The 27,255-nt window shown below is 41.9% G+C and overlaps 1 protein-coding gene across 1 annotated transcript in view; it reads left to right on the forward strand.

Annotated features, from left to right (window-relative positions):
- Window positions 1–27,255, forward strand: part of MAN2A1 (mannosidase alpha class 2A member 1) — a 213,761-nt gene that overhangs the window by 93,497 nt on the left and 93,009 nt on the right. The window contains exon 9 of the mRNA XM_048849432.2: window positions 5,867–6,069. Coding sequence (XP_048705389.2) covers window positions 5,867–6,069 — 203 coding nt within the window. The remainder of the gene's footprint in view (window positions 1–5,866; window positions 6,070–27,255) is intronic.

Consider the following 27,255-nt stretch of genomic DNA (forward strand, 5'->3'; position numbering starts at 1 on the left):
CAAATGCAAACCATCAGGTCCACAGTCTTCCATGTCGCAACGTTCCACCTCAAAACACCAATTTTGACATGTTGGCTGAGGTGTTGACAGACCACTCCCCTCAATCACTACAGTGACCATCCTATCCCATCCATTTGGCTATCGCCTTGCCACGTTCTGTAGCACCTGGGAACACATAACGTCAGACTGATGGGTCTTGGAGATTTTTTTTACTTTACCTCTCCCCTACTCAACATCCTTCCTTGTCCCTCTTTAGGGACTCTTCTTACGAGAGTTTACTAGGACGAGAGAGATTGCATACTACAGTTAGGAGCCATGGCTCCTGTACTTCAACATCTATGAGGCAAAGCTTTTTTACTGTCACTATTTCCTAATGCCCAAGAAGAAGGGAGGTTGGAGACCCATACTAGATCTCTGAGCACTCAACAAGTTTGTCACAGCTCAAAAATTCAAGATGGTTACTCTAGCAATGATTATTCCAGCATTGGAATATGAAACTGGGCTATCATCGACTCTGAGGGTATTCTCCAAGATTCTGTCAATAGTGGCCACACACCTGTCGTCCCAGGGGTTCATGGTCTATCCCTACCTGGATGATTTCCTCCTCAGAGCCCGCTCCTTCAACGAGGCTCACTGGGTTACCAAAACCACAATAGATTTGTTCACAGAACTGGGCCTATAGATCAACAGCCATAAATCAGCTCTTACCCTAGTACAACGCCTGGAATTCATAGGAGCTGTGTAGTGGACCGAAGACTCACTGGTGCAGCGCCTCCTGCTGGTCATCTTGGGAATTATCTCTTGTTCCCGTGTCCCTCCCAGTGCCCCTTACCCTGGGGTTCTCCCCACTGCAGTACTACCCACACTCTGGGTCTCTCCTCCAGGGGAACCCCCAATCCTCTACACCCACCTTGCCTCAGTGGCTACTGCCAGTCGTCATCTAGCCCCCTCTCACTAGGGCAAACTGCAGTCCGTAATGGCCACTCATCATTGGCAAGAGAGTTGGACCAGCTGCCTCTGCCTATCCCTGGGCTGCCCCCTCTGCAGCCCCAGTACCTTCTTAGACTTAAACCAAGGCCTCAGCCTGGGGAATTGCCAGGCTGAAGCTCCCCAGCTCCTTTGCCCTTCCCCAGCACTGCTCAGCCTCAGGTATCCTTGCTCCTTCAGGCAGCTAGGTCCTTCTCTCTCCAGAGAGAGCGAGAGACTGTGACCCAGCTCCGCCCTCAGCCCTTTTATCAGGGCCAGCTGTGGCCTGATTGGCGAAGCGGGCACAGCTGCAGCCACACTCAATGAGCCTACCTTTTTTCAGGAGTGGGGCAATTGCTCCGCTACAGGCTGACTTTGAGTTGTTATAGGCCAAAGCGCTTCTACCCCACCACAAGTTCCTCTACTTGTCCGCGCTTATAGAGACAGTACAAAACAGCCCCCAGATATCAGCCAGCCACTGCCTTCAACTCTTGGGGCATATGGCAGCTGGTGCAGCGGGGATACCTCATGCCAGGCTTCACATATGGTGTCTCCAGATGTTGTTCAGCTCGATCTACTGACCAAACAGAGATAGACTAGACAAATATCTGTCGCTGCCCACCAAGGTCAAAAGCTCCCTGGACTGGTGGAAAAACCCAGCAAATGTTTGCAAAGGAATCCCCTTTTCGCAGACTTCCCTGTCATTACTTCTCACTGCTGATGCATCCCTAAATGACCTTACAATACAAGGCATCCCTCCACATTGGCCTCCTCTTGCTCAAGGCTGTCAGGAGTGCCTGCACCTATTTCTCTTGCTGATCAAGGGAATACACACAAGAGTCCTAACAGACAACATAGCTTGTATGTATTACAAAAATCAATGAGGAGGAGCCAGGTCACTGTCCCTCTGTGCAGAAGCACTAAAGTTATGCAACAGATGCATCTCACATAACATTACATGGTCAACAGCCTACCTTCCTGGCATACAAAACATGATGGCGGACAGTCTGTCACAAGTTCCTACATGACCATGAATGGGAGATAAACCCAGCAGTGCTTCATGACATATTCAGGTAATGGGGGACACTGACCACAAACCTGTTCACCACTTCCCTGAGCAGGAAATGTCCACACTACTTCTCCAAAGCAGGGATAATACAGCACTCTCTGGGTGACTGTTTCCTTCCGTGAGACAAGGACCTTCTCTATGCCTTTTCCCCATTTCCCCTACTGTCAAAAGTCCTATTGAAAATAAAAAGAGAAGGAGCACATGTCATACTGATTGCTCCCACCTGGCCGAGACAGACTTATCTGGCACAACTCACGATGTGCTTGACTATCTCTCTCCAATCCACTCCATACCTCCTCTTGCAGAACAAAGGATGCACTTATCCCAACCTGGGGATTCTCCACCTCAAGGCTTGTCTACTTCATGGTTCCCATACACAGAAAGCTCCTGCTCGGAGGAGGTACAAGAGGAATTACTACACAGTAGAAAATCCATGACACACCGTATATACCTGTAAAAGTGTTCCAGGTTTCAAACTTGATGTAATTCCCAACAAATTTCTCTGACATCGGCTACCCTTCCGAAGATCCTATACTATGTATGGACTCTTAAAAATTGGGACAATCTTTCAGTTCACTCATGGTCCACCTACTGGCCATAGCAGCCTTTCACCTACAAGTAGGCAGATACTCAGTGCTATCAAACCTAACCACAAAATGTTTCCCTAGGGGTATAGTAAACCTTTTTCCACACCCCAACATACCACCCCTACGTGGGATCTAAATCTAGTGTTGAAAAGCCTGATTAGACATCCCTGTGAACCCAGGGTGACGTGTTCGCTTATGTACATGTCAGTGAAAACTGCCTTGCTGGTGTCAATCACCTCGGCTAGGAGAATAGGGCAAATAGCGGTTCTGATGGCACATCCCCCCCCTACACAGTATTCTTTTGAGACAAGGTCACACTCAGACCACACCCGAAGTTCAGCCCCAAGCTGACTTCTCCTTTTCACATGGACCATCTGATCCACCTTTTGAATTTTTACCCTAAGCTTCACAGTGATTACAAAAAGAAAAGGAGTGTGTGGCAACTTAGAGACTAACCAATTTATTTGAGCATAAGCTTTCGTGAGCTACAGCTCACTTCATCAGATGCATACTGTGGAAAGTGTAGAAGATCTTTTTATACAGACAAAGCATGAAAAAATACCTCCCCCCACCCCACTCTCCTGCTGGTAATAGCTTATGTAAAGTGATCACTCTCCTTACAATGTGTATGATAATCAAGTTGGGCCATTTCCAGCACAAATCCAGGGTGGGGGGGGGTATTTTTTTCATGCTTTGTGTGTATAAAAAGATCTTCTACACTTTCCACAGTATGCATCCGATGAAGTGAGCTGTAGCTCACGAAAGCTTATGCTCAAATAAATTGGTTAGTCTCTAAGGTGCCACTAGTACTCCTTTTTCTTTTTGCGAATACAGACTAACACGGCTGTTACTCGGGAACAGTGATTACAGGAAAGCTATACTACATGTGCTAGGCATTAGGAGAGCTCTGACCTTTTATCTGGATAGGACGAAGGCTCTTAGGAAATCTCCCAAGCTTTTCCTTTCTATTTCAGAAAGATCCAAGGGCTCAGCAATATCAGCCCAGAGGCTGTCCAAATGGGTCTTGAGCAGCATTAAGCAATGTTATCAGGTTTGCAACATAACATCTGCAGCTGGTATTCGCGCACACTCCATGAAGTCAATCTCCTTATCCGTCATCTTCCTCAAGAATGTCCTTATCTCAGAAATTTGTAGGACGACGACTTGGGCGTCAGTCCGTACCTTCACAGAACATTATGCGATCAATGGGGACTCTGCCTCCGATTCAATCTTTGGCTCCAAAGTATTGTCATCTGTAACTGACCCTACTCTGAACTATTTCAGCTATTCTTCGTCAATTAATATAAGTTCTATATAGTTTCTCAAATAAAAGCTGTGTATGGCACTTTGAAAGTGAGTATAGGTGTTTAATGTTTTGAAAATATTTGGTATTCCTGCTTTCCTTTAAGTATTGATTTTTTTTTTTAAACTGAGATTTTATATCTTGGAAACTAATAGTTGAGCAGGCTAAAACTTAAACATGTATTACATTTGTGAACAAGTGATATGCCTACAGAAAGATAAATTGTACTAGCATAATTTTCTGGCAAGTACACATAGTAAAATAAACATTAATTAGTAATCCTTACCATATCTTTCTTAATGGGCAACATAGCAAAATCACACTGAGCTATGTGATGTCTTTAAATCCTGTGGTGTGCTGGAAGCACTATCAATGCACATGAAAGTGTCCGAGGTGGCTGATCCTCCCTATAGTTAGTTGGACTGTTTATTTGCTTACATGTAATGGGCTTGATTTTGTGTCCATTGATGTCAATAGTAAAACTCCTGTTGCTTTTAGTGGTGCAGGATCAGGCATATATTGGGTTCTGGGAGTTGACAATGAATCTTGATTTAGCCTAATTTCATAACTGTATTGTCACTCCTAAACCTAAAAAAAGAAGGTAAATCATAAATTAAAGGATGTGTAATTCACACAGTGAAAGCTTTTTAGGTGTTTGTTAATTGCGTTGAATAACAAAGAAATTAAAAGTAAAAGGCCAGAGTCCCCAGAAATGTCCACATGGAAATACTGTACTTCTAAGAGATTTTATCTTTTTCCAGTGTGAATTTACTGAAGTACATATCCTAAAACAAGTAAGCTTATAACACAAAAGACGTTAGTGTAAGAAGACAAATTCAAAATCACTCATTTGCAAATACCTTTTTCAAAACGCCCAAACTGGACACCAATATTTTCACAACAGTACACCTTAATTGCCAATTAACTTAAGGTTGTGAAAAAGTCTTATTTGTTTCAATATTTAATATAAACATTATGAAAGCATTGATTTATAAAGCTTCTTATTTGTGTAATACTGCCTTTTTAATTACTGTATTATTTCAAGTGTATAAATTCTCAGTTGATCACAGGGACATCGCTTTTCTTATGTCTTCATGCTGTTCCCTCTCCATTTGTAATCATAATATTTTTGTCTGATTCAAACTCCAGTTTGCTCAACTATCATCTCTTTAAAACAACTACGCTTAAAACTAAATGTAAGGGTTGTAGACTTATTTTCAGTTTCCTGTTTCCAACACTAAGTTTGAATAAAAATGTAACTGTTGTTTGTAAGCAGACTTTTGAAGAAAAATGCAGAAGGCCTTTGAAAGCAGATGTATGTCGGTTTTATTCACGATCTATAAATAGCTTTGAAAGCATAACAGAAACTTTGCTGTGACACAGTAGAGCTAATAAAGCTGAAAATAATGAATCAAGTTAAAAATGGTGCTTTTGTTTCATTATATGAGAGGTAATCTCTTCAGACATCTCCATAAACTGGATTACTGGATGCTGGGTTACTAAACTCCAATAGACAGCTTTTTGAGAGAGAGGAGAAATGTAGGACAGTTTTCTTACAGCTGAAGCCTAGATTTGATCAAGTCCCTGATATGTGCCTATAAGAGAGAAATGAAAAACTTATTTTGTTCATCTGACTTGATTAAACTGCTGCTGCTTTACAGAGAATGTATTTATACTCGGAAACACAAAGGGTAGTTTTAATTTTGTGAGTTGGAAATAGTTTCTCATGGGATATATATGTCAACCCTGAATCAAAGGTGTCAAGGGAAATTTTTAAGCTTCTTTATTTAAAGCAATATTTCTGTGATGACCTTTCTTGCAGAAGGTGTACTGAAGTACGTATTTAAAGCCACCATGTTTATACACTTCAACCCTAAATTTCTAAACTAATAAAATGGAAATCTGTCAGTCACATAAGCAGTTCTTATAATTTTATTTCAGGCCCAGTTTGGGACTTTATCAGATTATTTTGAAGCTCTGCGCAAAGCAGGTCATTTGGAGGAAAAGAACAGCAATTCAGTTTTTCCTGTTCTGAGTGGAGATTTCTTCACATATGCAGACAGAGATAATCATTATTGGAGTGGATACTTTACATCACGACCCTTCTACAAAAGGCTAGATAGAGTTCTGGAATCCTATTTAAGGTAGGTATAGTCATCTCATACGTGTATTGTGTAAATGTTTATATCTAATACTGCAGAGATATCAAATGTCATTTTCAAATAAATTCTGAAGCTTATTTTCATTATACTATAGAAAAGGTTCATAACTGACATCAAAATTTGGACTTTGTCAAAATCTATGTAGAAGAAGAAATATGGCTGTGGCATTTTAATGGAATTACAAATATATGGGATATTTGTCAATCTAAACAGTTTTTTTTTTTTAAAGTTCCACCTATATCTTAATTGTTTTAAGATACTATGGAAGTTACCAGTCACTTTGGATACCATGAAACTAGCAAATGTATTCTTGATCCTTGTCTCTGTAGATGGGACTTGAATAATTGTGTTGATTGCTGTCAAATGATCTATCATTTTCTGGAATGATATGGCTTTTTGGACAGGGAGATAAAAAGAATGAATTTTGCCGGAATATTGTGGCAAATCAGAAGTAGTCGGGAGTATTTGTGTGCCCAGTGAAGTTATGAGAGCTCTTTGGAATCTACTTAAAATGAGGCAGGGATTACTTGAGGACCTGTATCATTAGTCAGGTACTTCTCCTTGGCAGTTACTTGGCTGTTCCCAATAGCTACAAGAGGTACTGAAAGCAGAACTATTTGCAATTAGGGCTCTGTGATGGGGTGTTTACTCCACACTTGCTCTAAAAAAAGTTAATGCAGGTTGAGAAGGTGGCTAATTAGTATGATAGACCAGTGCTGAGGGGAAATCAGGTGGCTAAGTAATCCCATGATTAGGAGCCCAGTGAAGGGAGCCCAGCTGAGGAGCAAGAAGCTGAGCTGGATTTATGAAGCCAAGAAACTGGAAGCAGAGGGGGACTGCTGGGAAAGTCTGCAGTTGCTCCCTGGGAGAAGGGAGGAGTGTTGAGAGGCTGCAGAGACATGTAGGCTATAGTTACTCACTGGCTGGAGGCAGTTGGGAGGCTGGCAAACTTGGGTTGTGCAGGGATTGCCAGATAGTAAGGAAAGGGCTCAGGGAAAGGCAATAAAGTCTAGAAGGGAACAGACCTTGGCTGCTGACTTAGACGGTCCCGGAGTAGAGGGTGCTCCCAGGTTCCTCTGCCAGCCACTGTGGGAGTGGCACCATGGGGTGAAAACTGCCTGAGACTGCTAGTGTGGAGAGAGACTTTGAAAAACTTTGGTACCCTGGAAAGGGAGGATCATAGTGACCTGACTGAAGAGCCAAGTCACAAAGAGGAAGCTGCAGCTCCTGGGGTGAGAGCGGCCTTTGGGGTAAGGACAGGTGAAGAGTCTGTGAGAGGAGGGCTCAGCACCTTAAAAGAGTTAATCCCCAGAGCGACCAGGGGGAGCTGCCACCTGTGGACCCCATCGCAGGCTCTGAAAGGATTGTTTCTTGGATTGGCACATACCTTCTGAATCCTGTTGGCTTTAACCTGAAGCTGGCTTCCAAAAGGACTACTGCTCAGAAGACATCTTGGCTTTTAGAAGGGCCATTTTGGGGGTTACCTTTCAAGGGTTTCAGGATCTCAACTAGACCACTTCTGAATAGAGAAGAACTTGCATAATGGGGGGTGATCTTGGCCACCTTGAAGGAAGCATCTCACAGGGCTTTTCAGATTGTAATGGCTGATGCCACGTTCAGAAGGAACATCTTGATGATGATGTAAACAGTATTGCAGAGGAAAGTGCCCTTCTCTTCCAGAAGGGGTGCCATTTGTTCCAAGGTAGAATTTTCCCATCATTCTCAGGAACCAAGCCTTTGCAGTTTAGAATGTTTGGCTCAACAATCCTGATGCAGGAACCCTGGAAGCAACCTGGCTTGATAAGGTTTGAATTAATAGACTCATAGACTTTAAGGCCAGAAGGGATCATTGTGATCATGTAGTCTGATGTCCTGCATATTGCAGGCCACAGAACATCACCCACTCCATTTTTCTTACAGTATACCTCATCATTAATATGCAATACTACTCCACCACCTTTGCCTTTATTTCTGTCTTTTCTGAACAGAACTTACCCTTCAATACCTATACTCTAGTCATGACTACTGTTCCACCATATTTGTTATCCCTATAATATCTGGTTTCACTCCCTGCACCTGTAGTTCTAGTTCCTCCATTTTGTTATCCAGGCTCCTTGCATTGGTGTACAGTCATCATAACTGTTGCTGTTTGGCTTCATTCACATTCCTCACTCGATTGGCTACAGTCATTCTACTGCCAGTGTCTCCTCTCTGATGGGCATCAGCACTATCCTTCCTCTTAATGTCAATTCTTCTAACCAGTGCTGTTCCTTTCTCCATTTCTATATCCTTTCTTACTTGATTTTCCTCCCTCTCAATGTTAAAATCAGGCGTAGAGATTACATGAGCATCTCCCAACAGTCTCCCCTGAGTTCCTAGTTTAAAGCTCTTTTAATAAGTTGTGCCAACCTCCATCCCAGAAGTCTGTTCCCCTCCCTACTCATGTGGAGTCCATCCCATGAGAACTGTCCTCTGTCCATGAACGCTTCCCAGTAGACAAACATCCCAAAGCCCTCCTTATAGCACCATTGCCTGAGCCATCTGTTGATCATCATAATCTTGTCTTGCCTTCGTTCTCCTCCTCTAGGGACAGGCAGAATCCCACTGAAGATCACCTGAGCCTTCCTTACGTGTTTCCCAGCTGGCATGGTCTCCCTAGATACGTTCCATCGAGAATCTAGCTGTGTCATTTGTTCCCACATGAAGGATAATCAGTGAATTCTTTTCTGCTCCCATTAGGATCCTCTTCAGCCTCAGGTCCATGTCCCGTATCTTAGCTCCCAGAAGACAACACACCCTTCTGTTCTCTGGATCAGCTCTGGTGATAGGCCTGTCTCTTTTTCTTAGTAGTTAGTCCCCAATCACGTAGACCTGCCTTTTCCTCATGATGGTGTGATTCTCTGGCCTTCTTCCTGTTCTTTTTGGCTGTGAGTCCTCCTGTCTTTTGTTCTCCCTTACAATCTTCTCAAGTCATTCTGTAGCCTCCTGGGGCTCTGAACTCTGGGTATCTCCATTGGCTCGTCTCTTCTTACAGGACTAGCTGCTCTTCTTGTCTTCCTTGCCCCCCCTCCTTCAGTTACAGTTTGCTATGCCCCTTCATTTTCCAACTCAGTAAACCTGTTCTTGAGCTCTATTTCTCCTTCACTAGCTGGTCTTTTCCTATGCCTGGTTCTTGTAGTCACATGCTTCCACTGACCACTTTCCATACCCAACCGAGTTCTTCAGTCCAGCTTGCATCTGCAAGTCTTGGCTTTTCCCTTCAGCCTTCTCTTGCCTTTGCTCCATCATCTGCTCGAACCCCCTTCAAAAGTCAACCATAGTTTCCACCTGCATCTCCAACCCTCGGATCTTCTCTTCCATCAGCTCTATCAAGTAGCATGTCATACAAATGAAGCTCTTCTTAGGTACCTGCTCTAGGGTTATGTACATCCCTCAGCTTCCACATCCGGTCATCTTCATTGTCTCTTCCATGGCTTTGGCCAGTTCCACTGCTGCCTTTGTACAGTAAGTCCTCACTTAGTCGTCCCGGTTAAGGTTTTTTCATTGTTACGTTGCTGATCAGTTAGAGAACATGCTCGTTTAAAGGTGCGCAATGCTCCCTTATAACGTTGTTTGACAGCCATCTGCTTTGTCCACTGCTTGCAGAAAGAGCAGCCCATTGGAGCTAGCTAGTGGGGGCTTGGAACCAGGGTGGACCAGCAACCTCCCTATCAGCTCCCCTAAGTTCCCTGTGCAGCAGCTGCCCAGCAGGCTATCAATTGCCGGAAGTTCTACTCTACCTCCCTCCACTGCCGTGTGCTTCTCCTGCCCTCTGCCTTGGAGCTGCTCCAGGAGCCTCCTGCTTGCTGTGCAGAGCCGGGGGAGGAGGGGTGCTAATGTCAGGGTGTCCTCCTCCCCCCCATCCTGTCCCCCGCTCCTGTACCTTACCTCCATAGAGCAGGGATGGGACACGACAGGGCTCAGGACGGAGGGAGCTTGCTGGCAGCAGCAGCTGTCTCAACTTGCCGATCTACTTAAAAAGGCAATGTACTTAGAGTGGGGTTAGAGTACTTAAAGGGGCAATGCACGTCTCTCATAATACACATGGTGTGTGTGTCTGTCTCTCTCTGCTGTGCTGTCTCCCCTCCCTCCATTTGTGCTGCCTTTTAGAGTGTGAAGCTACGTTAACAACAGTGTGTTAACCCTTGAGGGCTTGGCCAAGCGCTAGTTCCTCATTTAGCAGTGAGCCATTCCCTAGGAAATATCCTACCCTCTTCCACCATCTGACTTCACCGCCTCAACCAAGCTACACAGTCATCATTGCTGTGTACAGTATTAAATTGTTTGTTTAAAACTTATACTGTGTGTGTGTGTGTGTGTATATATATATGTGTGTGTGTGTATATATAGTCTTTTGTCTAGTGAAAAAAAATTCTCTGGAACCTAACCTCCCCTATTTACATTAATTCTTATGGGGAAATTGGATTCGCTTAACATTGTTTTGCTTAAAGTAGCATTTTTAAGGAACGTAACTACAATGTTAAGCAAGGAATTATTGTACCTGTCATAGCCTTCCCACCTAAATTCCTGTCAAGGGTAAAAGAAAAACAAAGATCCAAACAAACACAGAACACCACATTCCTTACTTCAAATTCCCTTTATGAATTCCCACTCAAACTCTCCTGTTTACAGCTCTGCTTGCTGCTCCTGTGCCACTGGCTGACTGTTTGGCTGCCTTTATAGGCCCCCTAATCAGGGAAGCCCTGCCCCTAATCAGGACTCAGCTTCTCTCACAGGACACTGCCCCCTACCAGCCTCTACAAAGTGAACAAAAAACATGTTTATATTCTTGATGTTTTCATTAGAACAGATTGGGAAAGGCTTTCCTGCTCCTTAAAGGAATCCGTTATAAGTATAGGATATTCCTAAGAATTTGGTAATTAAAATATAGGGTGTTGGACCTTAGTCTTCATGAGAGAAAAATACCTTTCAATTTAAATGACCATTCAGATGTCAAATTCTAGAAACAAATAGTTACTAAATACATTTTGAATCATAGATACCTTGTTTGGGTAAACAAGAGAATTAGGAATACTCTTTAAAGAAATATAGAGGGAGTGGTAGCAACTCCTATACTAATAGTTCCTACTGTAGAAACTTTTTGAACTGTTGTTTTAAGATACTTAATGAAACCTTCCCCCTGCCTAATGCCTCCCTGGTTTGTAGCAGGATCTGTAATTAGTTGGGGGGAGAAGGGGAAAATAGATAGGCCTGGGGGCTGGGAGGTACCTTTTGCAGTTGCCATGAAAATCTTTTCAGGATTGGCCAAGTTATAAGGAGTTATAAAGACCATTTGCAACCTGTGTTATGCTCAGTAGAGCTTTGCTAGAGATTTGGTGCTAATATTGCTGAATGCTCCCCAGCTATCTCATTCGGTATGCAACACAAAACAGAAAAAATGGAGACCTGCTGCTGCTGCGGGTGGTGTTAATCCTAATTTTAAATTCTTTTGTGGGCTTGACTTGGTAACATTAACATTTTTTAACTCGAGTTCTTTACTTTGTAATGTTAATTTTCTTTTAGCATAGTTTTATGCAAATTAAAAGTACAATTATGATTATATGCAAATATAATATATAGATTATGCAGAATTTATTGAAGCCAGTCCTTATTTGTGAAAATATTAGTAGTCACCATTTGTTATAATGTAGTAGGAATTAGTGTAGAAAATATTTATTAAAAAGCAGAGGTTCACGAGATATACAACTTTTTGTCCACTGCATAGGTGACATAATAGCCATTTGAATTTAGAATTAAAAAAACATGCCTTCAAAATTTGAGTGTAAGATTGCATTAATAATTAGTCCTGACCTTTAGAGTGAACATTTGGAGCTCAATTCTGATATACATACTGCTAATCTTTCTGAGCTACTCAGTTGTGTTTGGACTTTTAACTCACTGTAAGGTTAAAAACTGATATCAGTCATCTCTATCAGCTAGGGGACAAAGGGAGAGCAGAGCCTTTTCAGCTAATGAAAAGTGGATCCTCTTGGCTTGAAAACTACGAGTAGCTAGATCCAACTGTAAGTGAGAAACCTGCTTAGACAAAGGTTCTAACTTGCTGAAATTGTTTGTCACTAGAAAGTATGTTTTATTTTGTTTTACTTGTAACTATATCTGTGCATTCTGTTTTCTTAGTGTCACGTAAATATCTGTTCTTCGTTAATGAACTTATTTTTGTTGTATTACAAAATCATCTCCATGTTGGGTATTAAACTGAAGAGTGAAGTCCTTAGCTAAATTAACAAACTGGTATGTGCTCTGTCTCTTTGGGGGCAGTTAACTTGATAACTTCTGTGCATATAGACTCAAAAGGACTGGACACAGCAGGGGAGATGATTTTGGGGAGACTACAGACTGGAAGGGCTGTTGGTGTTACCCAGTAAGGAGTAACCAGGCTGTTGGAACCCAGGGAGAGGATACTGTGTTGTAAGCAAGTTGCTGCTGTTAGGGCTCTGCACTGCACAGAAGCACCCGGGGTTACAGGGCAGGCAGTGACACAACCCCCTTCCTGGTCTGGGTGAAATCCCAAAACGTTACAATGACATGCAGCTCTCTGTCTCATCTGACCCTGTATGTGCTGTTGAAAACCTTTCTCAAGGTGTCTGAGATTGTGGCATGGATAAGCTCAAGATGTCTGAAGATCAATCCAGGTTAGATTAAAGGAATGCTGGAATGTTGTTGGGAGGCAGCCAGAAGATATTCAGCCAGGACTGTATCTTTTTGTTTGCAGTCTGAACGTTTTATTGGTTCCTATGTAACACAATCACATAATAACAGGTTTCAGAGTAGCAGCAGTGTTAGTCTGTATCCGTAAAAAGAACAGGAGTACTTGTGACACCTTAGAGACTAACAAATTTATTAGAGCATAAGCTTTCTTGGGCTACAACTCACTTCATCGGATGCATAGAATGGAACGTATAGTAAGATATATACACATATACAGTTAAGTTGGAAGTTACCATAAATTGTGAGAGGCTAATGAGTTAAGATGAGCTATTATCAGCAGGAGAAAAAAACTTTTGTAGTGATAATCAAGATGGCCCATTTAGACATCTAAATGAGCAATCTTGATTATCGTTACATACATTTTTTCTCCTGCTGATAATAGCTCATCTTAACTAATTAGCCTCTCACAATTTATGGTAACTTCCAACTTATCTCTGTGTGTGTGTGTGTGTGTGTGTGTGTGGATAGCTAGATCCATCTATCTGTCTATCTATATATCTTACTATATGTTCCATTCTATGCATCCGATGAAGTGGGCTGTAGCCCATGAAAGTTTATGCTCTAATAAATTTTTTAGTCTCTAAGTTTTAGAGCAGCAGCCGTGTTAGTCTGTATCTGCAAAAAGAAAAGGAGTACTTGTGGCACCTTAGAGACTAACCAGTTTATTTGAGCATAAGCTTTCGTGAGCTACAGCTCACTTCATTGGATGCATTCAGTGGAAAATACAGTGGGGAGATTTATATACACAGAGAACATGAAACAATGGGTGTTACAGTACACACTATAACAAGAATGATCAGGTAAGGTGAGCTATTACCAGCAGGAGAGCTGGGGTGGTGGGGGGGGGGGGGGGGGCTTTTGTAGTGATAATCAAGGTGGGCCATTTCCAGCAGTTGACAAGAACGTCTGAGGACAGTGTGTGTGTCTGTGTGGGGGGGGGAATAAACGTGGGGAAATAGTTTTACTTTTTTAGTAATGACACATCCACTCCCAGTCTTTATTCAAGCCTAAGTTAATTGTATTGCAAATTAATTCCAATTCAGCAGTCTCTCGTTGGAGTCTGTTTTTGAAGTTTTTTTGTTGAAGAATTGCCACTTTCAGGTCTCTAATCAAGTGACCAAAGAGCTTGAAAAAAGAAAAGGAGTACTTGTGGCACCTTAGAGACTAACCAATTTATTTGAGCATGAGCTTTCGTGAGCTACAGTTCACTTCATCAGATGCATAGCTCACGAAAGCTCATGCTCAAATAAATTGGTTAGTCTCTAAGGTGCCACAAGTACTCCTTTTCTTTTTGCAAAGACAGACTAACACGGCTGTTACTCTGAAACCTGACAAAGAGATTAAAGTGTTCTCCGACTGGTTTTTGAATGTTATAATTCTTGACGTCTGATTTGTGTCCATTTATTCTTTTATGTAGAGACTGTCCAGTTTGACCAATGTACATGGCAGAGGGGCATTGCTGGCACATGATGGCATATATCACATTGGTAGATGTGCAGGTGAACGAGCCTCTGATAGTGTGGCTGATGTAATTAGGCCCTATGATGGTGTCCCCTGAATAGATATGTGGACACAGTTGGCAACGGGCTTTGTTGCAAGGATAGTTTCCTGGGTTAGTGGTTCTGTTGTGAGGTGTGTGGTTGCTGGTGAGTATTTGCTTCAGGTTGGCAGGCTGTCTGTAAGCAAGGACTGGCCTGTCTCCAAAGATCTGTGAGAGTGATGGGTCGTCCTTGAGGATAGGTTGTAGATCCTTGATGATGCATAATAGCTCACCTTACCTGATCACTCTTGTTACAGTGTGTATGGTAACACCTATTGTTTCATGTTCTCTCTGTATATAAATCTCCCCACTGCATTTTCCACTACATGCATCTGATGAAGTGAGCTGTAGCTGACGAAAGCTTATGCTCAAATAAATTGGTTAGTCTCTAAGGTGCCACAAGTACTCCTTTTCCTTTAGTCTCTAAGGTGCCACAATCATATAGTAGCAGTTTCTAGGAAGGCCTTTTTCCGTCTGTCCGGCAAAGAGATTAAAACTATTTCTTTTGGATGAGGAGCTGTTACTGCCGTCCATATCTGTCACGTTAGATTACTGCAACATGCTGTACATCAACCTACATCTTAAATAAAAACCCCCAAACAGAATTCTTCACAGAATGTGGCCGTCTGCATATTATGTGATGTATCTCATTGAGAGTACATGCCGCAAATGATCAGGGTTTGACATTGACTGCTTATTGTTTCGGGGCAGAGGTTTAAGGTATTGGTTTTGACCAATAAAGCTGTATGTAAATTACATGAGATCTGTCTCCTTGAGAGACTATCTTTCTTCCTCAACAATGGTTATGGTGATAGAGATGCTTAAGATGGAACCATCTGGATATGAGGGGGGACTGTCTGCAGTAAATTCACCAAGAGGTCACCTCCTTATGTCCAGGTTGTTCTAGTTTAAGCACCTTCACTGAGTGCAAAGGGCCCTTCATTCTGGAACATGTAGTGTTCTACCACTTGGTCCAAAATAGTCTGAAACTGTTCACCGTCAGAGTGTGCTGAAAGTTCCATCTTTCATTTACACAGGCTTTTGGGGATAAAGGACCGCAACAAGGGCTGCTGTTCTGAAGCAAAGGGGATGTTGGTTGAGTTGATTTTAACACTTGGTTTAATTCTCCTGTGGTTTTGGGATGATTCGTAGTTGTTGGCTTAGTCTTTCCTGTTTGGTTCAATTTTGAATTAGTACACCTTTGCCATCAGAACCTGGAATAGATTTCTTTTGTGTGTTGTCAGGGTTCCCTCCCCACTCTGAACTCTAGGGTACAGATGTGGGGACCCACATGAAAGACCCCCTAAGTTTATTTTTTCCAGCTTATGCTAAAACTTCCCCAAAGCACAAATTCTTTGCCCTTGGAGGGTACGCTGCCACCACAAAGTGATTTAACAAAGAATCAGGGAAAGGACCACTTGGAGTTCCTATTCCCCCAAAGTATCACCCCAAGCCCTTACACCCTCTTTCCTGGACAGGCTTGAGAATACTATCCTAACCACTTGGTTACAAAGTGATCACAGACCCAAACCCCTGGGTCTTAGCATAATAGAGAAATCAGTCAGGTTCTTAAAAGAAGGATTTTATTTTTAAAAAAAGTAAAAATCACCTCTGTAAAATCAGGATGGAAAATAACTTTACAGGGTAACAACAGATTAAAAAACACAGGAGAACTTTCTCTAGGCTTAGTTTCAAAGTTACAAAAAACAGGAATAAACCTCCCTCCAGCAAAGGAAAAATTCACAAGCAGAACAAAAGATAATCTAACACGCCTTGCCTGGCTTTTACTTACAATTTTTGTAATATGAGAGACTTTTAGGATAGTTTATAGGAGGAGGGTTTTTCTGACCTGATGCTTCTCTGCTTCTCAAGAGAACATGCAAAACAAAGCCTCCCCCCACTCCAAGATTTGAAAGTATCTTCTTTCCCCATTGGTTCTTTTGGTCAGGTGCCAACCACGTTATTTGAGCTTCTTAACCCCTTACAGGTAAGGAGGAATTCTAGGCTGCCCTTAGCTTTATGGTTATGATATGTGTATTTACAAATCTAAATAAATTAACAGTTGTAATAAACCCTGTATGTTTCTGGTGTTGTGACAATTTGTTCTATGGCTGGCCTTTTTTTATTTTTGAAAGGAACATAGAGTGTTGGCAGCTGCAAAATAGATAAGGCTTATGAAAAACCTCTGAGATAACTACTTTGCAGCATGGAAAGAATATTTTAGATGGGATTCAGGGCAGGGTGGATTCATGATTTAAATCAAATTGATTTAAATCACTAGTCAGGAAGACTCGATTTAATCACAGATTGTGACATAGAAGAGCATTCTTGTTGGTTGTTATAACCTTAATACATATTCTTCACAACTCAGATGTAGGTTTCATTTTTAGAAGGCACACACTATACATTTTTAAAGTGATTTATTTTGAAAACTTTTCAGATTAGTTTTACAGCTATATCAGAAAATGAATGATTGTTTGATTATTTCATTTACCAAAGGTAATGGAAGCAGATAATTCACCTCCCAATGGTTTCATAAATATCTCCAATTCAAGAGTTTAATCATTAATATTGTGAGGATTTTCTTGCCATGCTGTATTAGGAGCAGAGCATCACCAGACAGACATTTAAATTGTTTTTTTAGCTAAAACAACGTTAGGTAGTCTGGATTTTTTTCTTCAACAGCAAACATATAATATTTTAACAAACAACCATATGCATTTTTGAATTTAGTTAAACATTCAAGTTTTTTAAAATCAGATTTGTTTTTGTTAACATTGTTTTGAACTAAAATAGTTAAATGAAATATTAAAAAAAAAATTAAATTGACTGTGTCAGCCAGGTCAACATGAGAAGCTTAATATATTGGCTTCTGCAGCTAACTCGGTCGTCTTCATTTTAATTTTCCTGTTTGTTCGTAATCTGGAAAAGAAAAACAACCTTTCCTGCTTTTTCAGGTTCCAAACAGTTTTTCAATTGGTAATGAATTAGTTCAAAGGAAAAAAATATTTTCTACAGCGGCAGAAGCTACTGCTGTTAAAAGTGAGATTATCACTTCAACAAGTCTCTGAATCCAAGTGCTTAAGTGACTTCCACCAGTTCACTGGTATGACTTTCTTTAAAACATCATCAGCAAACATACATTTCTTGAATGGTTCACCTTCAACCCTGAAGTTTATTACAGTTAGCATTAATGAGGGCTGATTGCTGGATGTCCATGTCATAGCCACCTCCTCTTCTTCAGCAGTTAAGGTTTGACCCTGGTACCGAGTATTGAGAATATTTGCAAGAAAATGAACTGGAGATAGTGCTTGTCCCATTTGTTTTTTAATGCTTGTAATTTAACTCTGTCATTGCATATTTCTCTTTGTAAGACCTCACTCAGTTCCTTCCAAATTTCAACAGCGTCAGCAATAAAACACCTATTTCCCTGCATTTTGTTCAAGGCTACAGAAATAGGCTTCAGGGTACTCAGCATGTGTTCAACATTTCTCTTAAACCCAATGTTGAGAACTTTGGCTGTGACAGTGCCATTTATTTTTTCACAGTTTTGTTCACAAACTGTCATCAGATGAAGCCAGTTGTTGATATAGTGCTCAAAACAGTCCACTACTCTGAGTTCCATCACACGTCTTGTGGGAGAGTTAGCTTGGTTCCTTCCACTTTTTTCAGAGCAGCTGCTGCCGTCTTCTAGACTGAGCACTGAGTCCCATTGGTAGATAGAAAGATTAACCTAAATAATCTATACAGAAGCCCCTGGAATCCCATAAGATTGGGTCCCTAATCCACGAACTATTGGAACTCATTTACAAAACTTTTTTTAAACATTACATGAATGTATTGTCTCATACTATAGAATTAGAATTTATAATCCCTATTCCATGATGAGATATCTTTGAGCTATAATGTATCTTAATTAAAACGATCTTTAGATCGGTTTTTCCTCAAAAAGCATTTTATCAAAAAATCCAATTTAAATAAAAAATCTGATTTTTTGATTTTTTTAAAAAAATCATTGATTTTTATCCACCCTGATTCAGGGGCGATCCTATCTGAGTTTATAATAAAAGTGCTTGCTATTTAGTGTAGCCTGGTGCATTCCAAAGCACAATTTCAGATATATGTAAATAAATTGCTTTTCAGAAACATTTTTAAGATATAGGAATAAGTCAGCCTTGCAACAATGGCTTAATGATATCAAGGGTTATAGATTGAGAGGCAGGGAAATCTGTCACTCATTTGCATGTGCCCAGGAACCTTGTGCTGTTGGTAATGGGGGGACTACATAGGATACACAAGTATTGCCTGTTAAATCCCATTTGTTTAATTCTTTAAACAGACAGTCCTTTGTGGTAGTTGTCTGGTGCTTCTGTTTTGCCAGCACTACAGTGGAGAGAGTAGCAAGGGGTGGGAATGAGAGAAAGGGAGACTGATAGATTGTAGTCCCTTCCATGCAGAGCCATAGAGTGCAGTTAGGAAGGAGAAGTGCTGGTGAGCCTCCATCATTTAAGAGAGCACATCTCTCCATTGAAAGTATAGAGCAGTGCTGTGATTTGTTTGGTCATGTAACCTTAATCTTGCCCCTTGTATGCCCACCCTGTGCAATGAATAAATCTGGATTTGTGTGTGTGAGGAGGGTGGGGGGGGGGATGTGATTATAGAGTTAAAGACTATATATTATAATGCGTATGCACAATGGGTCATGTTAAGGTTGTGTGAACAACTGTAATCTGGCATTTCCTAACTTTTGAGAGCTTGAGTTGCAGCCTAAATAGTATTTTTAACATGAATTTTTCTGTATGCAACTTCCTAGTTTTTTTAAAAAGGAAAAGGTAAAAACAAATTCAGTTGTGTACCTCAAAACTGTCCATCATTTGAACTGTGAATGTATATTATTGTAACACAGACCATTACCACTTGAGCTATAGGACTAACAATGTTTTCTGGCAGCAGAAAGCTGTTATCCCCAAAGGGAGGATGAATTGTTGGGTCTAGGTGCTGAGTCTAGGGAGGGCAGTGTGTTACGGGCCATGTACTGTCTCAGAGTAGGGAGAAGCCCAGCTACTCCCACTTCCTCCTTCCTATAGTTCCAAGGCATTCGAGTACAGTGGTGGCAAAGCAGCAGGATTAGTCTGGCTTTAAAATATTTGTGTTTATTATTTTGCCATGCTGCCAAAACTTTGTTGAGGAAAGAAAGTGAGAGAAGGGAAATAGTGATTTTAAATAACCTGTATCTCAATTCAGTCCAGGGTTCCATCACCCTGGATTTTTTCTGCAAACTGTCCTCATACACACCAATGGCAAGTTCAACACCAAGCACTTCATTTACAAGGTATAGCTCTGCTGTACTCAGGAGCTTTAAATTTAACTGAAAAATAATTAGAGGAGTAGTTTTGTGTTACTAGAGGGTGGAAAACAAGACCAAGGTAGCTACAATACTCTGGCTTATTGTAAGTAAACAACTTGCACAGGCTAAAACTTATAACAAAAATTTGCAATATTGTTAAATTAGTTTAAGCTTTAAAAACAAAGAAACAAAATAGTGTGGTACTTATTTGAATAGGAGAGTAAATTTGAATTTGTCCAATACCCATTAGAAAATTTCAGAAGTCAAATGAGGAGCCTTGAGAGAATTTTACATTCGTTTTTCATTTTTTGACTTGCACAATTTTGAAATTAAAATGAATTCCATTGTTCAGGCTGTCTACTTAATTTTTAAAATTTTACAACTAATTATTTTCATTTTTCAAAAAGCTGCTGAATTTACTATGCAAAATATTTCTATTTCAAGACCTGTAGGACAGAGTTCTTAGTTGTCACAGATCATTAGAGCAGCTGCACAGCGTTAGTTAAATCAGACCTGTCAAATGAGATTAGTAGGGTGCACTATGGTCTTCTTTCCATGCTATAACTTCATGCCAAAAATTACTGTCTTGAGACAGGTTGTAACAATGAGGGACCAAAAGTTGCAAGCATAAGTAACAAAAGCGGCTCATTTCAAAGTTGTTGCCCAATGTTCAACGGCTTTTGGGATTTCTCAGGTCCTACTTTTAGCTAATTTTATGAAAGTGCTTCGGGATAAATTATGGATTGATTATTTATAGTTCTCTGTTGAAATACATAAAGCAAGAAGAATTTTATTTTGGTTAGATATGATTTGTCTTTCTATGACATTATTAATTTTCTTTATTTTTAAGATCCCTTGTATCGGATATTTTTCTCACTACTGGAGTTTTCGTTGATGGTAGGGGATGTGGTGTATTGATTCTGTAAAGAGACTTTCTGCTAGCTTTCCTAGACTGAGATTAAGTTAGAGACAAGAAAATTGCTTTCCTGAAGTTTAAATTTCTCAGAAATAATGTAGTTTTTCATACATTCAGTTCATTTATCCTTAGGGATTTGATCCACTTTAAAATTTAGAACAGGGTTGAGGTTTAAAAGGAAATCATGGTTTTAAGAGATTGCAGTAAAACGCAATCAGTCACCTATTTTTTGGAGTGGAAAACAAAAGCCTTAAACTGCTCTAAGTGATAAATTAATTCACCTAATGTGATAGAATCATAGAATAGCAGGGTTGGAAGGGACCTCGGAGGTCATCTAGTTCAACCCCTGGCACAAAGCAGAACCAATCCCCAACTAAATCATCCCATCCTGACCTTAAAAACCTCCAAGGAAGGAGATTCCACCATGTCCCTAGGTAATCTATTCTAGTGCTCCACCATCCTCCTAGTGAAAAAATTTTTCCTAATATCCAACCTAAAACTCCCTCACTGCAAGTTGAGACCAACTGCAACTTACTCCTTGTTCTGTCATCTGCTACCGCTGAGAACAGTCTAGATCCATCCTCTTTGGAACCCCCTTTCAGGTATTTGAAAGCAGCTATCAAATCCCCCCTCATTCTTCTCTTCTGCAGACTAAATAATCCCAGTTCCTTCAGCCTCTCCTCATAAATCATGTGTTCCACTCCCCTAAACATTTTTGTTGTCCTCTGCTGAACTCTTTTCAATTTTTCCACATCATCTTGTAGTGTGGGGCCCAAAACTGGACACAGTACTCCAAATGAGGCCTCACCAATGCTGAATAGAAGGGAACGATCATGTCCCTCGATCTGCTGGTAATGCTCCTACTTATACATCCCAAAAGGCCATTGGCCTTCTTGGCAACAATGGCACACTGTTGACTCATATCCAGCTTCTTGTCCACTGTAACCCCTAGGTCCTTTTCTGCAGAACTGCTGGCCATTCGGTCCCTAGTCTGTAGCTGTGCATGGGATTCTTCCGTCCTAAGTGCAGGACTCTGCCCTTGTCCTTGTTGAACCTCCTCAGATTTCCTTTGGCCCAATCCTCTAATTTGTCTAGGTCCCTCTGTATCCTATCCCTACCCTCCAGCGTATCTACTTCTTCTCCCGGTTTAGTGTCATCTGCAAACTTGCTGAGGGTGCCGTCCACACCATCCTCCAGATCATTTATGAAGATACTGAACAAAACCGGCCCGAGGACTGACCTTTGGGGCACTCCACTTGATACCGGCTGCCAACTAGACATGGAGCCATTGATCACTACCCGTTGAGCCTGATGATCTAGCCAGCTTTCTGTCCACCTTATAGTCCATTCATCCAGCCCATACTACTTGAACTTGCTGGCAAGAATACTGTGGGAGACCGTGTCAAAAGCTTTGCTAAAATCAAGGAACAACATGTCCACCGCTTTCCCCTCATCCACAGAGCCAGTTATCTCGTCATAGAAGGCAATTAGATTAGTCAGTCATGACTTGCCCTTGGTGAATCCATGCTGACTGTTCCTGATCGCTTTCCTCTCCTCTGAATGCTTCAAAATTGATTCCTTGAGGACCTTCTCCATGATTTTCCCAGGGACTAAGGTGAGGCTGACTGGCCTGTAGTTCCCCTGCTTACTTCAGAAGCTGTGTGAACTAAGAATTTGGATCTATTATAGTACCTTGAGTGGATTTAAGAATAAGGGCCCACTGGATATATGAACTGGGGTGGCCCATTAGTTGGGAAAACATGGAGTTTAGGGACAAGCTACTGTGACTGAAGATGCTGGTGGTCATGGGGAAAGAAGGAGCTCACAATTCAGGATGGAGGAAGAAAAATCCCTTCTTCAGTGTCACACAGGGACTCATTAACCTTACTAGATCACTTGACTCCTATGCCCATTGCCCTCCCTCCCCTGCCCCCCAGTCTCCTCACAACCAAAAATAAACAGAGATACAATGTGGGTGAGGTAACATCTGTTACTGGACCAACTTCTGTTACCTCCCCCACCTTGTGTCTCTAATATACTGGGACAACACTGGAAACAAACAAACCTAAAAAGCAAACCTCTGCAACACAACAAACACCCAAAACCAGGGCTGGATTGAAGGACGAGAGTATTCTGGTCACTGTCTCTAGAGCAACCCACAACACAGGAACTTAACACCCATCGATTTACCAGAAGAGTGAGTGTGTGTGTGTGTGTGTGTGTGTGTATTGTAGTAAATTGAGAGGAGTGTTAGTAAAATAATATGGGCTGCTCATAAGATATTTTAATATGTAGTCCATAGAATAGTTTGGGTTAATAAATAAATAAAAGTTAGGTTTTGGGCCTAGGTTAGCCTAAGGGTAGAGAAGTATGAGATATTGAAGCAGCTATTGTGAGAAGTCCAAAATAAATAGGAGACAGAGTGTTATGAGAAAGTAAGAGTTAGCAAGGACATGACCCAGGGTTGTTGTTATTATGTTTTGGTTATAATCGATTGAGCAAAGTTTTTAACGTGTTTTTGTGAATTGTGAATGTTTTATTAAAATGCTGTCTAGAGTGTGGGAAGGACATTGGTGCATATGTTAATGTAAATAATGTGTAATGTAAAGAGTGAATAAGAAGGTAGCAGAGCTACAATTATGATTAAGGCAATTTTAATGTTAATTATTAGTATAACAGAGTATATAAGGAGTAGTTTAGCTAAATTCAGGGATAGCTCCAACTAACATCAAAAGTGTACTGTTAGGTTCCAGGATTTTAAGGCTGTACTTCGCACTGTTGTCAGTGGACTGATTTCCCACTGATACACCATTTCATCTTTGAGAGTGAGTATAATAGTAGCATTTGTGTAAGGAGTAATTGCATGGCTGTTTGCTTAACTTATCATTTTTCTTTTTAAATAAAGTTTGGCTGGATCTTTCAAAGTGTTGCCCAGTGCTCTTCTATTAAATACATTTTCTGTAACCAACCTATAGGCTCAAACCTGAAAATTTAGTTGGATTTTATAGCATCCTTGTCTTTAACAGCTTAATATTAGTTGGGAGCATTTCAACATAAAGGTTACAAATAGAAACTCAAATATGCGTTGTGTATTTTACTGTATGTTGTGGCAATAACTATTAAACTTAAGAAATTAATCTTCTCTCCATATATGTATCTCCTTTTTCCTGTTTTATGACTTTCTTTCCAGCCATTTTGGCATTCCTATTCCCTATTTCATCTTCATCAGTATTTACCCTCATGCTGATTTCTTTTCTTTTCTTTTTTTCCCCTTTTTTGTGTTTTCTTCTGTTTTATAAAACATACACCTCTGCTGTTTCTTGTTTTTCCCCACATATACTTCATTGTCTTATTAGCCTGAGTTAATTTCCTTTAGGTACTCCACTGAAGCTAGTGTAGCTGAAGGCAGAGTGGGCACACTGCAAAGGTTATCTCAAGTTATCCTTGAGTAACTGTATGTACACTGTTGCAATAATGACCCAAGTGAGATGCTTGCTTTCTAGGGGCATTTCCCTTAGTTCTTAGTGTTGCAGTATCGAGCCACTCCTTCCAAACTCTTGCAGTTTATTTTGGTAAAATGTTTGTCTGTTCTGGTCACATGGGTGGAAGTGGACTTCCCCCAGCAGCTTATTACAATATTCCACTTCGACTTGTGTTTGTTACCTGCATTCTGGTGGAAAGCCATGGATCTTGCTCTGAATGATGAAGTAGGATCCATTGCTTTTCCCTGCTCATCTCCTAGTCTCCCCTGCCCAGCTTGCTGAGGCAGCTGTTGTGAGGCTAGAAGCACAGGTGGCTCAATCTTTTATTCTCCATGCAGCTCCTAGTTCTCCTTCCCAGCTTGGAGGGGTAGGTATCACTGGTGGGCTCTGTATTTGCATTTGTGCATAAGAAAGCTGCCTCTGAAAGTACATTTATTTTGATGGTGATACTGGAAAAAGAATGTGTTAAATATCCTTTCCTCTGTATGGCAGTCTCAGCACTCACAGAAACATTTGCTGCTGCCTCACCTCACATTGGTGTTGGAGATCTTGATCTCTCCTGGCAGGGTCATGGCGGATGTACATAGCCACCATATACTCATCCCCTCTTCGTTGCTGTTCCTGCTTCAGCTTCTCCCTTTCAAGCTCAAAGAGGTGGCCATACTGTCTGCCGGTCACCGTGCGTTTTCATCAGAAGGATGTCCCAGTGCCCTCCTCTTTCTTCTTCTTCTCTGGTTCTGGGTCTTAGTGCTGACTGTCAGTAGCCTTTTGAGTAGGTGACCATGTGTGCAGCAGTGTGTTTTACAATAAACCTCAGTTACAGTATTTAAATCCCCTGCCCCCCTTGGAATCCCTCTTCAGTCCCATGTGGATGCCAGGGAGGGGACTGATAGTGGAGACTAAGGGTGATGGGGTAATGCTGGTTCCCATGTCCAGCAGGAAATGTTGAAACAGCAAACAGCATTACCCAAATCCTGCCATCTGGGTGCCAAAGGAGAGGAATGGAGATGGGGGGAGGGGAAGATGGTTCACACTCAGAAGGGAACATACAAACAGCATAAATGGAGAGGATGTGATGTGATGGCTATTTCCCATTCCCAGCAGTTGCTGAAACCTGCCTTCAGGATGCTGGAAGAGAGTGGAGAATAGTGTTTCCTATGCCCTGAAGGGACGATACAAAGTGACATTTTTAAAGTCGATATAGATTGGCTCTACAGAGGCACTGATGAGGTCCTTATGTCATGTCTCCCCTAACCATAACAATCATGAATCAAGTCTTTACATGGCTGAGGTGATGCTGTTTCAGCTGCCACTTCCTTCTTTTCTCATTCTGCCGTGGAGTCCTGAGTGTGGTCCAAGTGGCTGTGGCCCCCTATGGAGAGCATCTGCTCTGCTCCACTTAGAGGACACTGTGGCTGTAGATGGCACTCACTCTAGGTCATTCTCAATGTCCTCTGTGGTTGGTGCCTCCAAAGTTCCCCAGGTACCCCTGAGCTGTCCAGAGAGTAGATGGACTTTGTACTCAGGGTCCAGGAGAGCACCCAGTTGTAGTATGGTGAACTCCTGTACTTTGTCTAAGATACAGGGTCTTGAGGTATTTGGTCTTGTCTGGTACTGGTGGTCAGTTGGTGGATCCCTTCCTCGGTATGTCTCCATTACGAAATTAGGTCGATTTTATAAAAGTCGATTTTTAGAAATTGATTGTGTATGTCCCCACTAAGCGCATTATGTCGGCAGAGTGCGTCCTCACTACCGTGGCTAGCATCGACTCACGGAGTGGTGCACTGTGGGAAGCTATCCCACAGTTCCCGCAGTCTGCTGCCCATTGGAATTCTGCGTTAAGCTCCCAATGGGCAAAAACATTGTTGCGGGTGGTTTTGGGTACATACCGTCAGTCTCCCCTCCCTCCCTCCCTCCATGAAAGCAACTGCAGACAATCACTTTTTTCCCTGGGTTACCTGTGCAGATGACACAGCACAGCAAGCATGGAGCCCCCTCAGCACACCGCTGCTGTTGCGAGCATTGTAAACACCTTGCACATTACACTGCAGTATGTGCAGAACCTGGCTAAGAGACGGCAGCACGAGGACAATTGTGAGGAGGACACAGACGTTCCTGAAAGCACAGGATGTGACAATTGGGACATCATGGTGGCAGTGGGACTGGTTGATACAGTGGAATGCCAATTCTGGGCCCAGCAAACAAGCATAGACTGGTGGGACCGCATAGTCTTGCAGGTACGGGATGATTCCCAGTGGCTGCGAAACTTTCGTATGCGTAAGCCCACTTTCCTGGAACTCTGTGAGTTGCTTTCCCCCGCCCTGAAGTGCAGGAATACCAAGATGAGAGCTGCCCTGACAGTTGAGAAGCAAGTGGCGATAGCCCTGTGGAAGCTTGCAATGCCTGACTGCTACCGGTCAGTCAGGAATCTATTTGGAGTGGTCAAATCTACTGTGGGGACTGCTGTGATTCAAGTAGCCAGTGCAATCACTGATGTTCTGCTATCAAGGGTAGTGACTCTGGGAAATGTGCAGGTCATAGTGGATGGCTTTGTTGCAATGGGTTTCCCTCGCTGTGGTGGGGCGATAGATGGAACGCATATCTCTATCTAGGCACCGGACCACCTTGCCAACCAGTACATAAACTGCAAGGGGTACTTCTAAATAGTGCTGCAAGCACTGGTGGATCACAAGGGATGTTTCACTGACATCAATGTGGGATGGCCGGGAAAGGTGCATGACGCTCAAATCTTCAGGAGCTCTGGGCTGTTTGAGCAGCTGCAAGAAGGGACTTACTTCCTGGACTAGAAAATTACTGTTGGGGATGTTGAAATGCCAATAGTTCTCCTTGGAGACCCAGCCTACCCCTTGCTCCCATGGCTCATGAAGCCATACATAGGCAGCCTGGACAGTAGTAAGGAGCAGTTCAACTGTAGGCTGAGTAAGTGCAGAATGGTGGTAGAATGTGCCTTTGGACTTTTAAAAGCTCGCTGGTACTGTTTGCTGACTAGGTTAGACCTCAGTGTAACCAATATTCCCAGTGTTATTACTGCTTGCTGTGTGCTCCATAATATCTGTGAGAGTAAGGGGGAGACGTTTATGGCGGGGTGGGAGGT

The sequence above is a fragment of the Caretta caretta genome, chromosome 5 (assembly GCF_965140235.1).
Source record: "Caretta caretta isolate rCarCar2 chromosome 5, rCarCar1.hap1, whole genome shotgun sequence".
NCBI classification, from domain to species: domain Eukaryota; kingdom Metazoa; phylum Chordata; order Testudines; family Cheloniidae; genus Caretta; species Caretta caretta.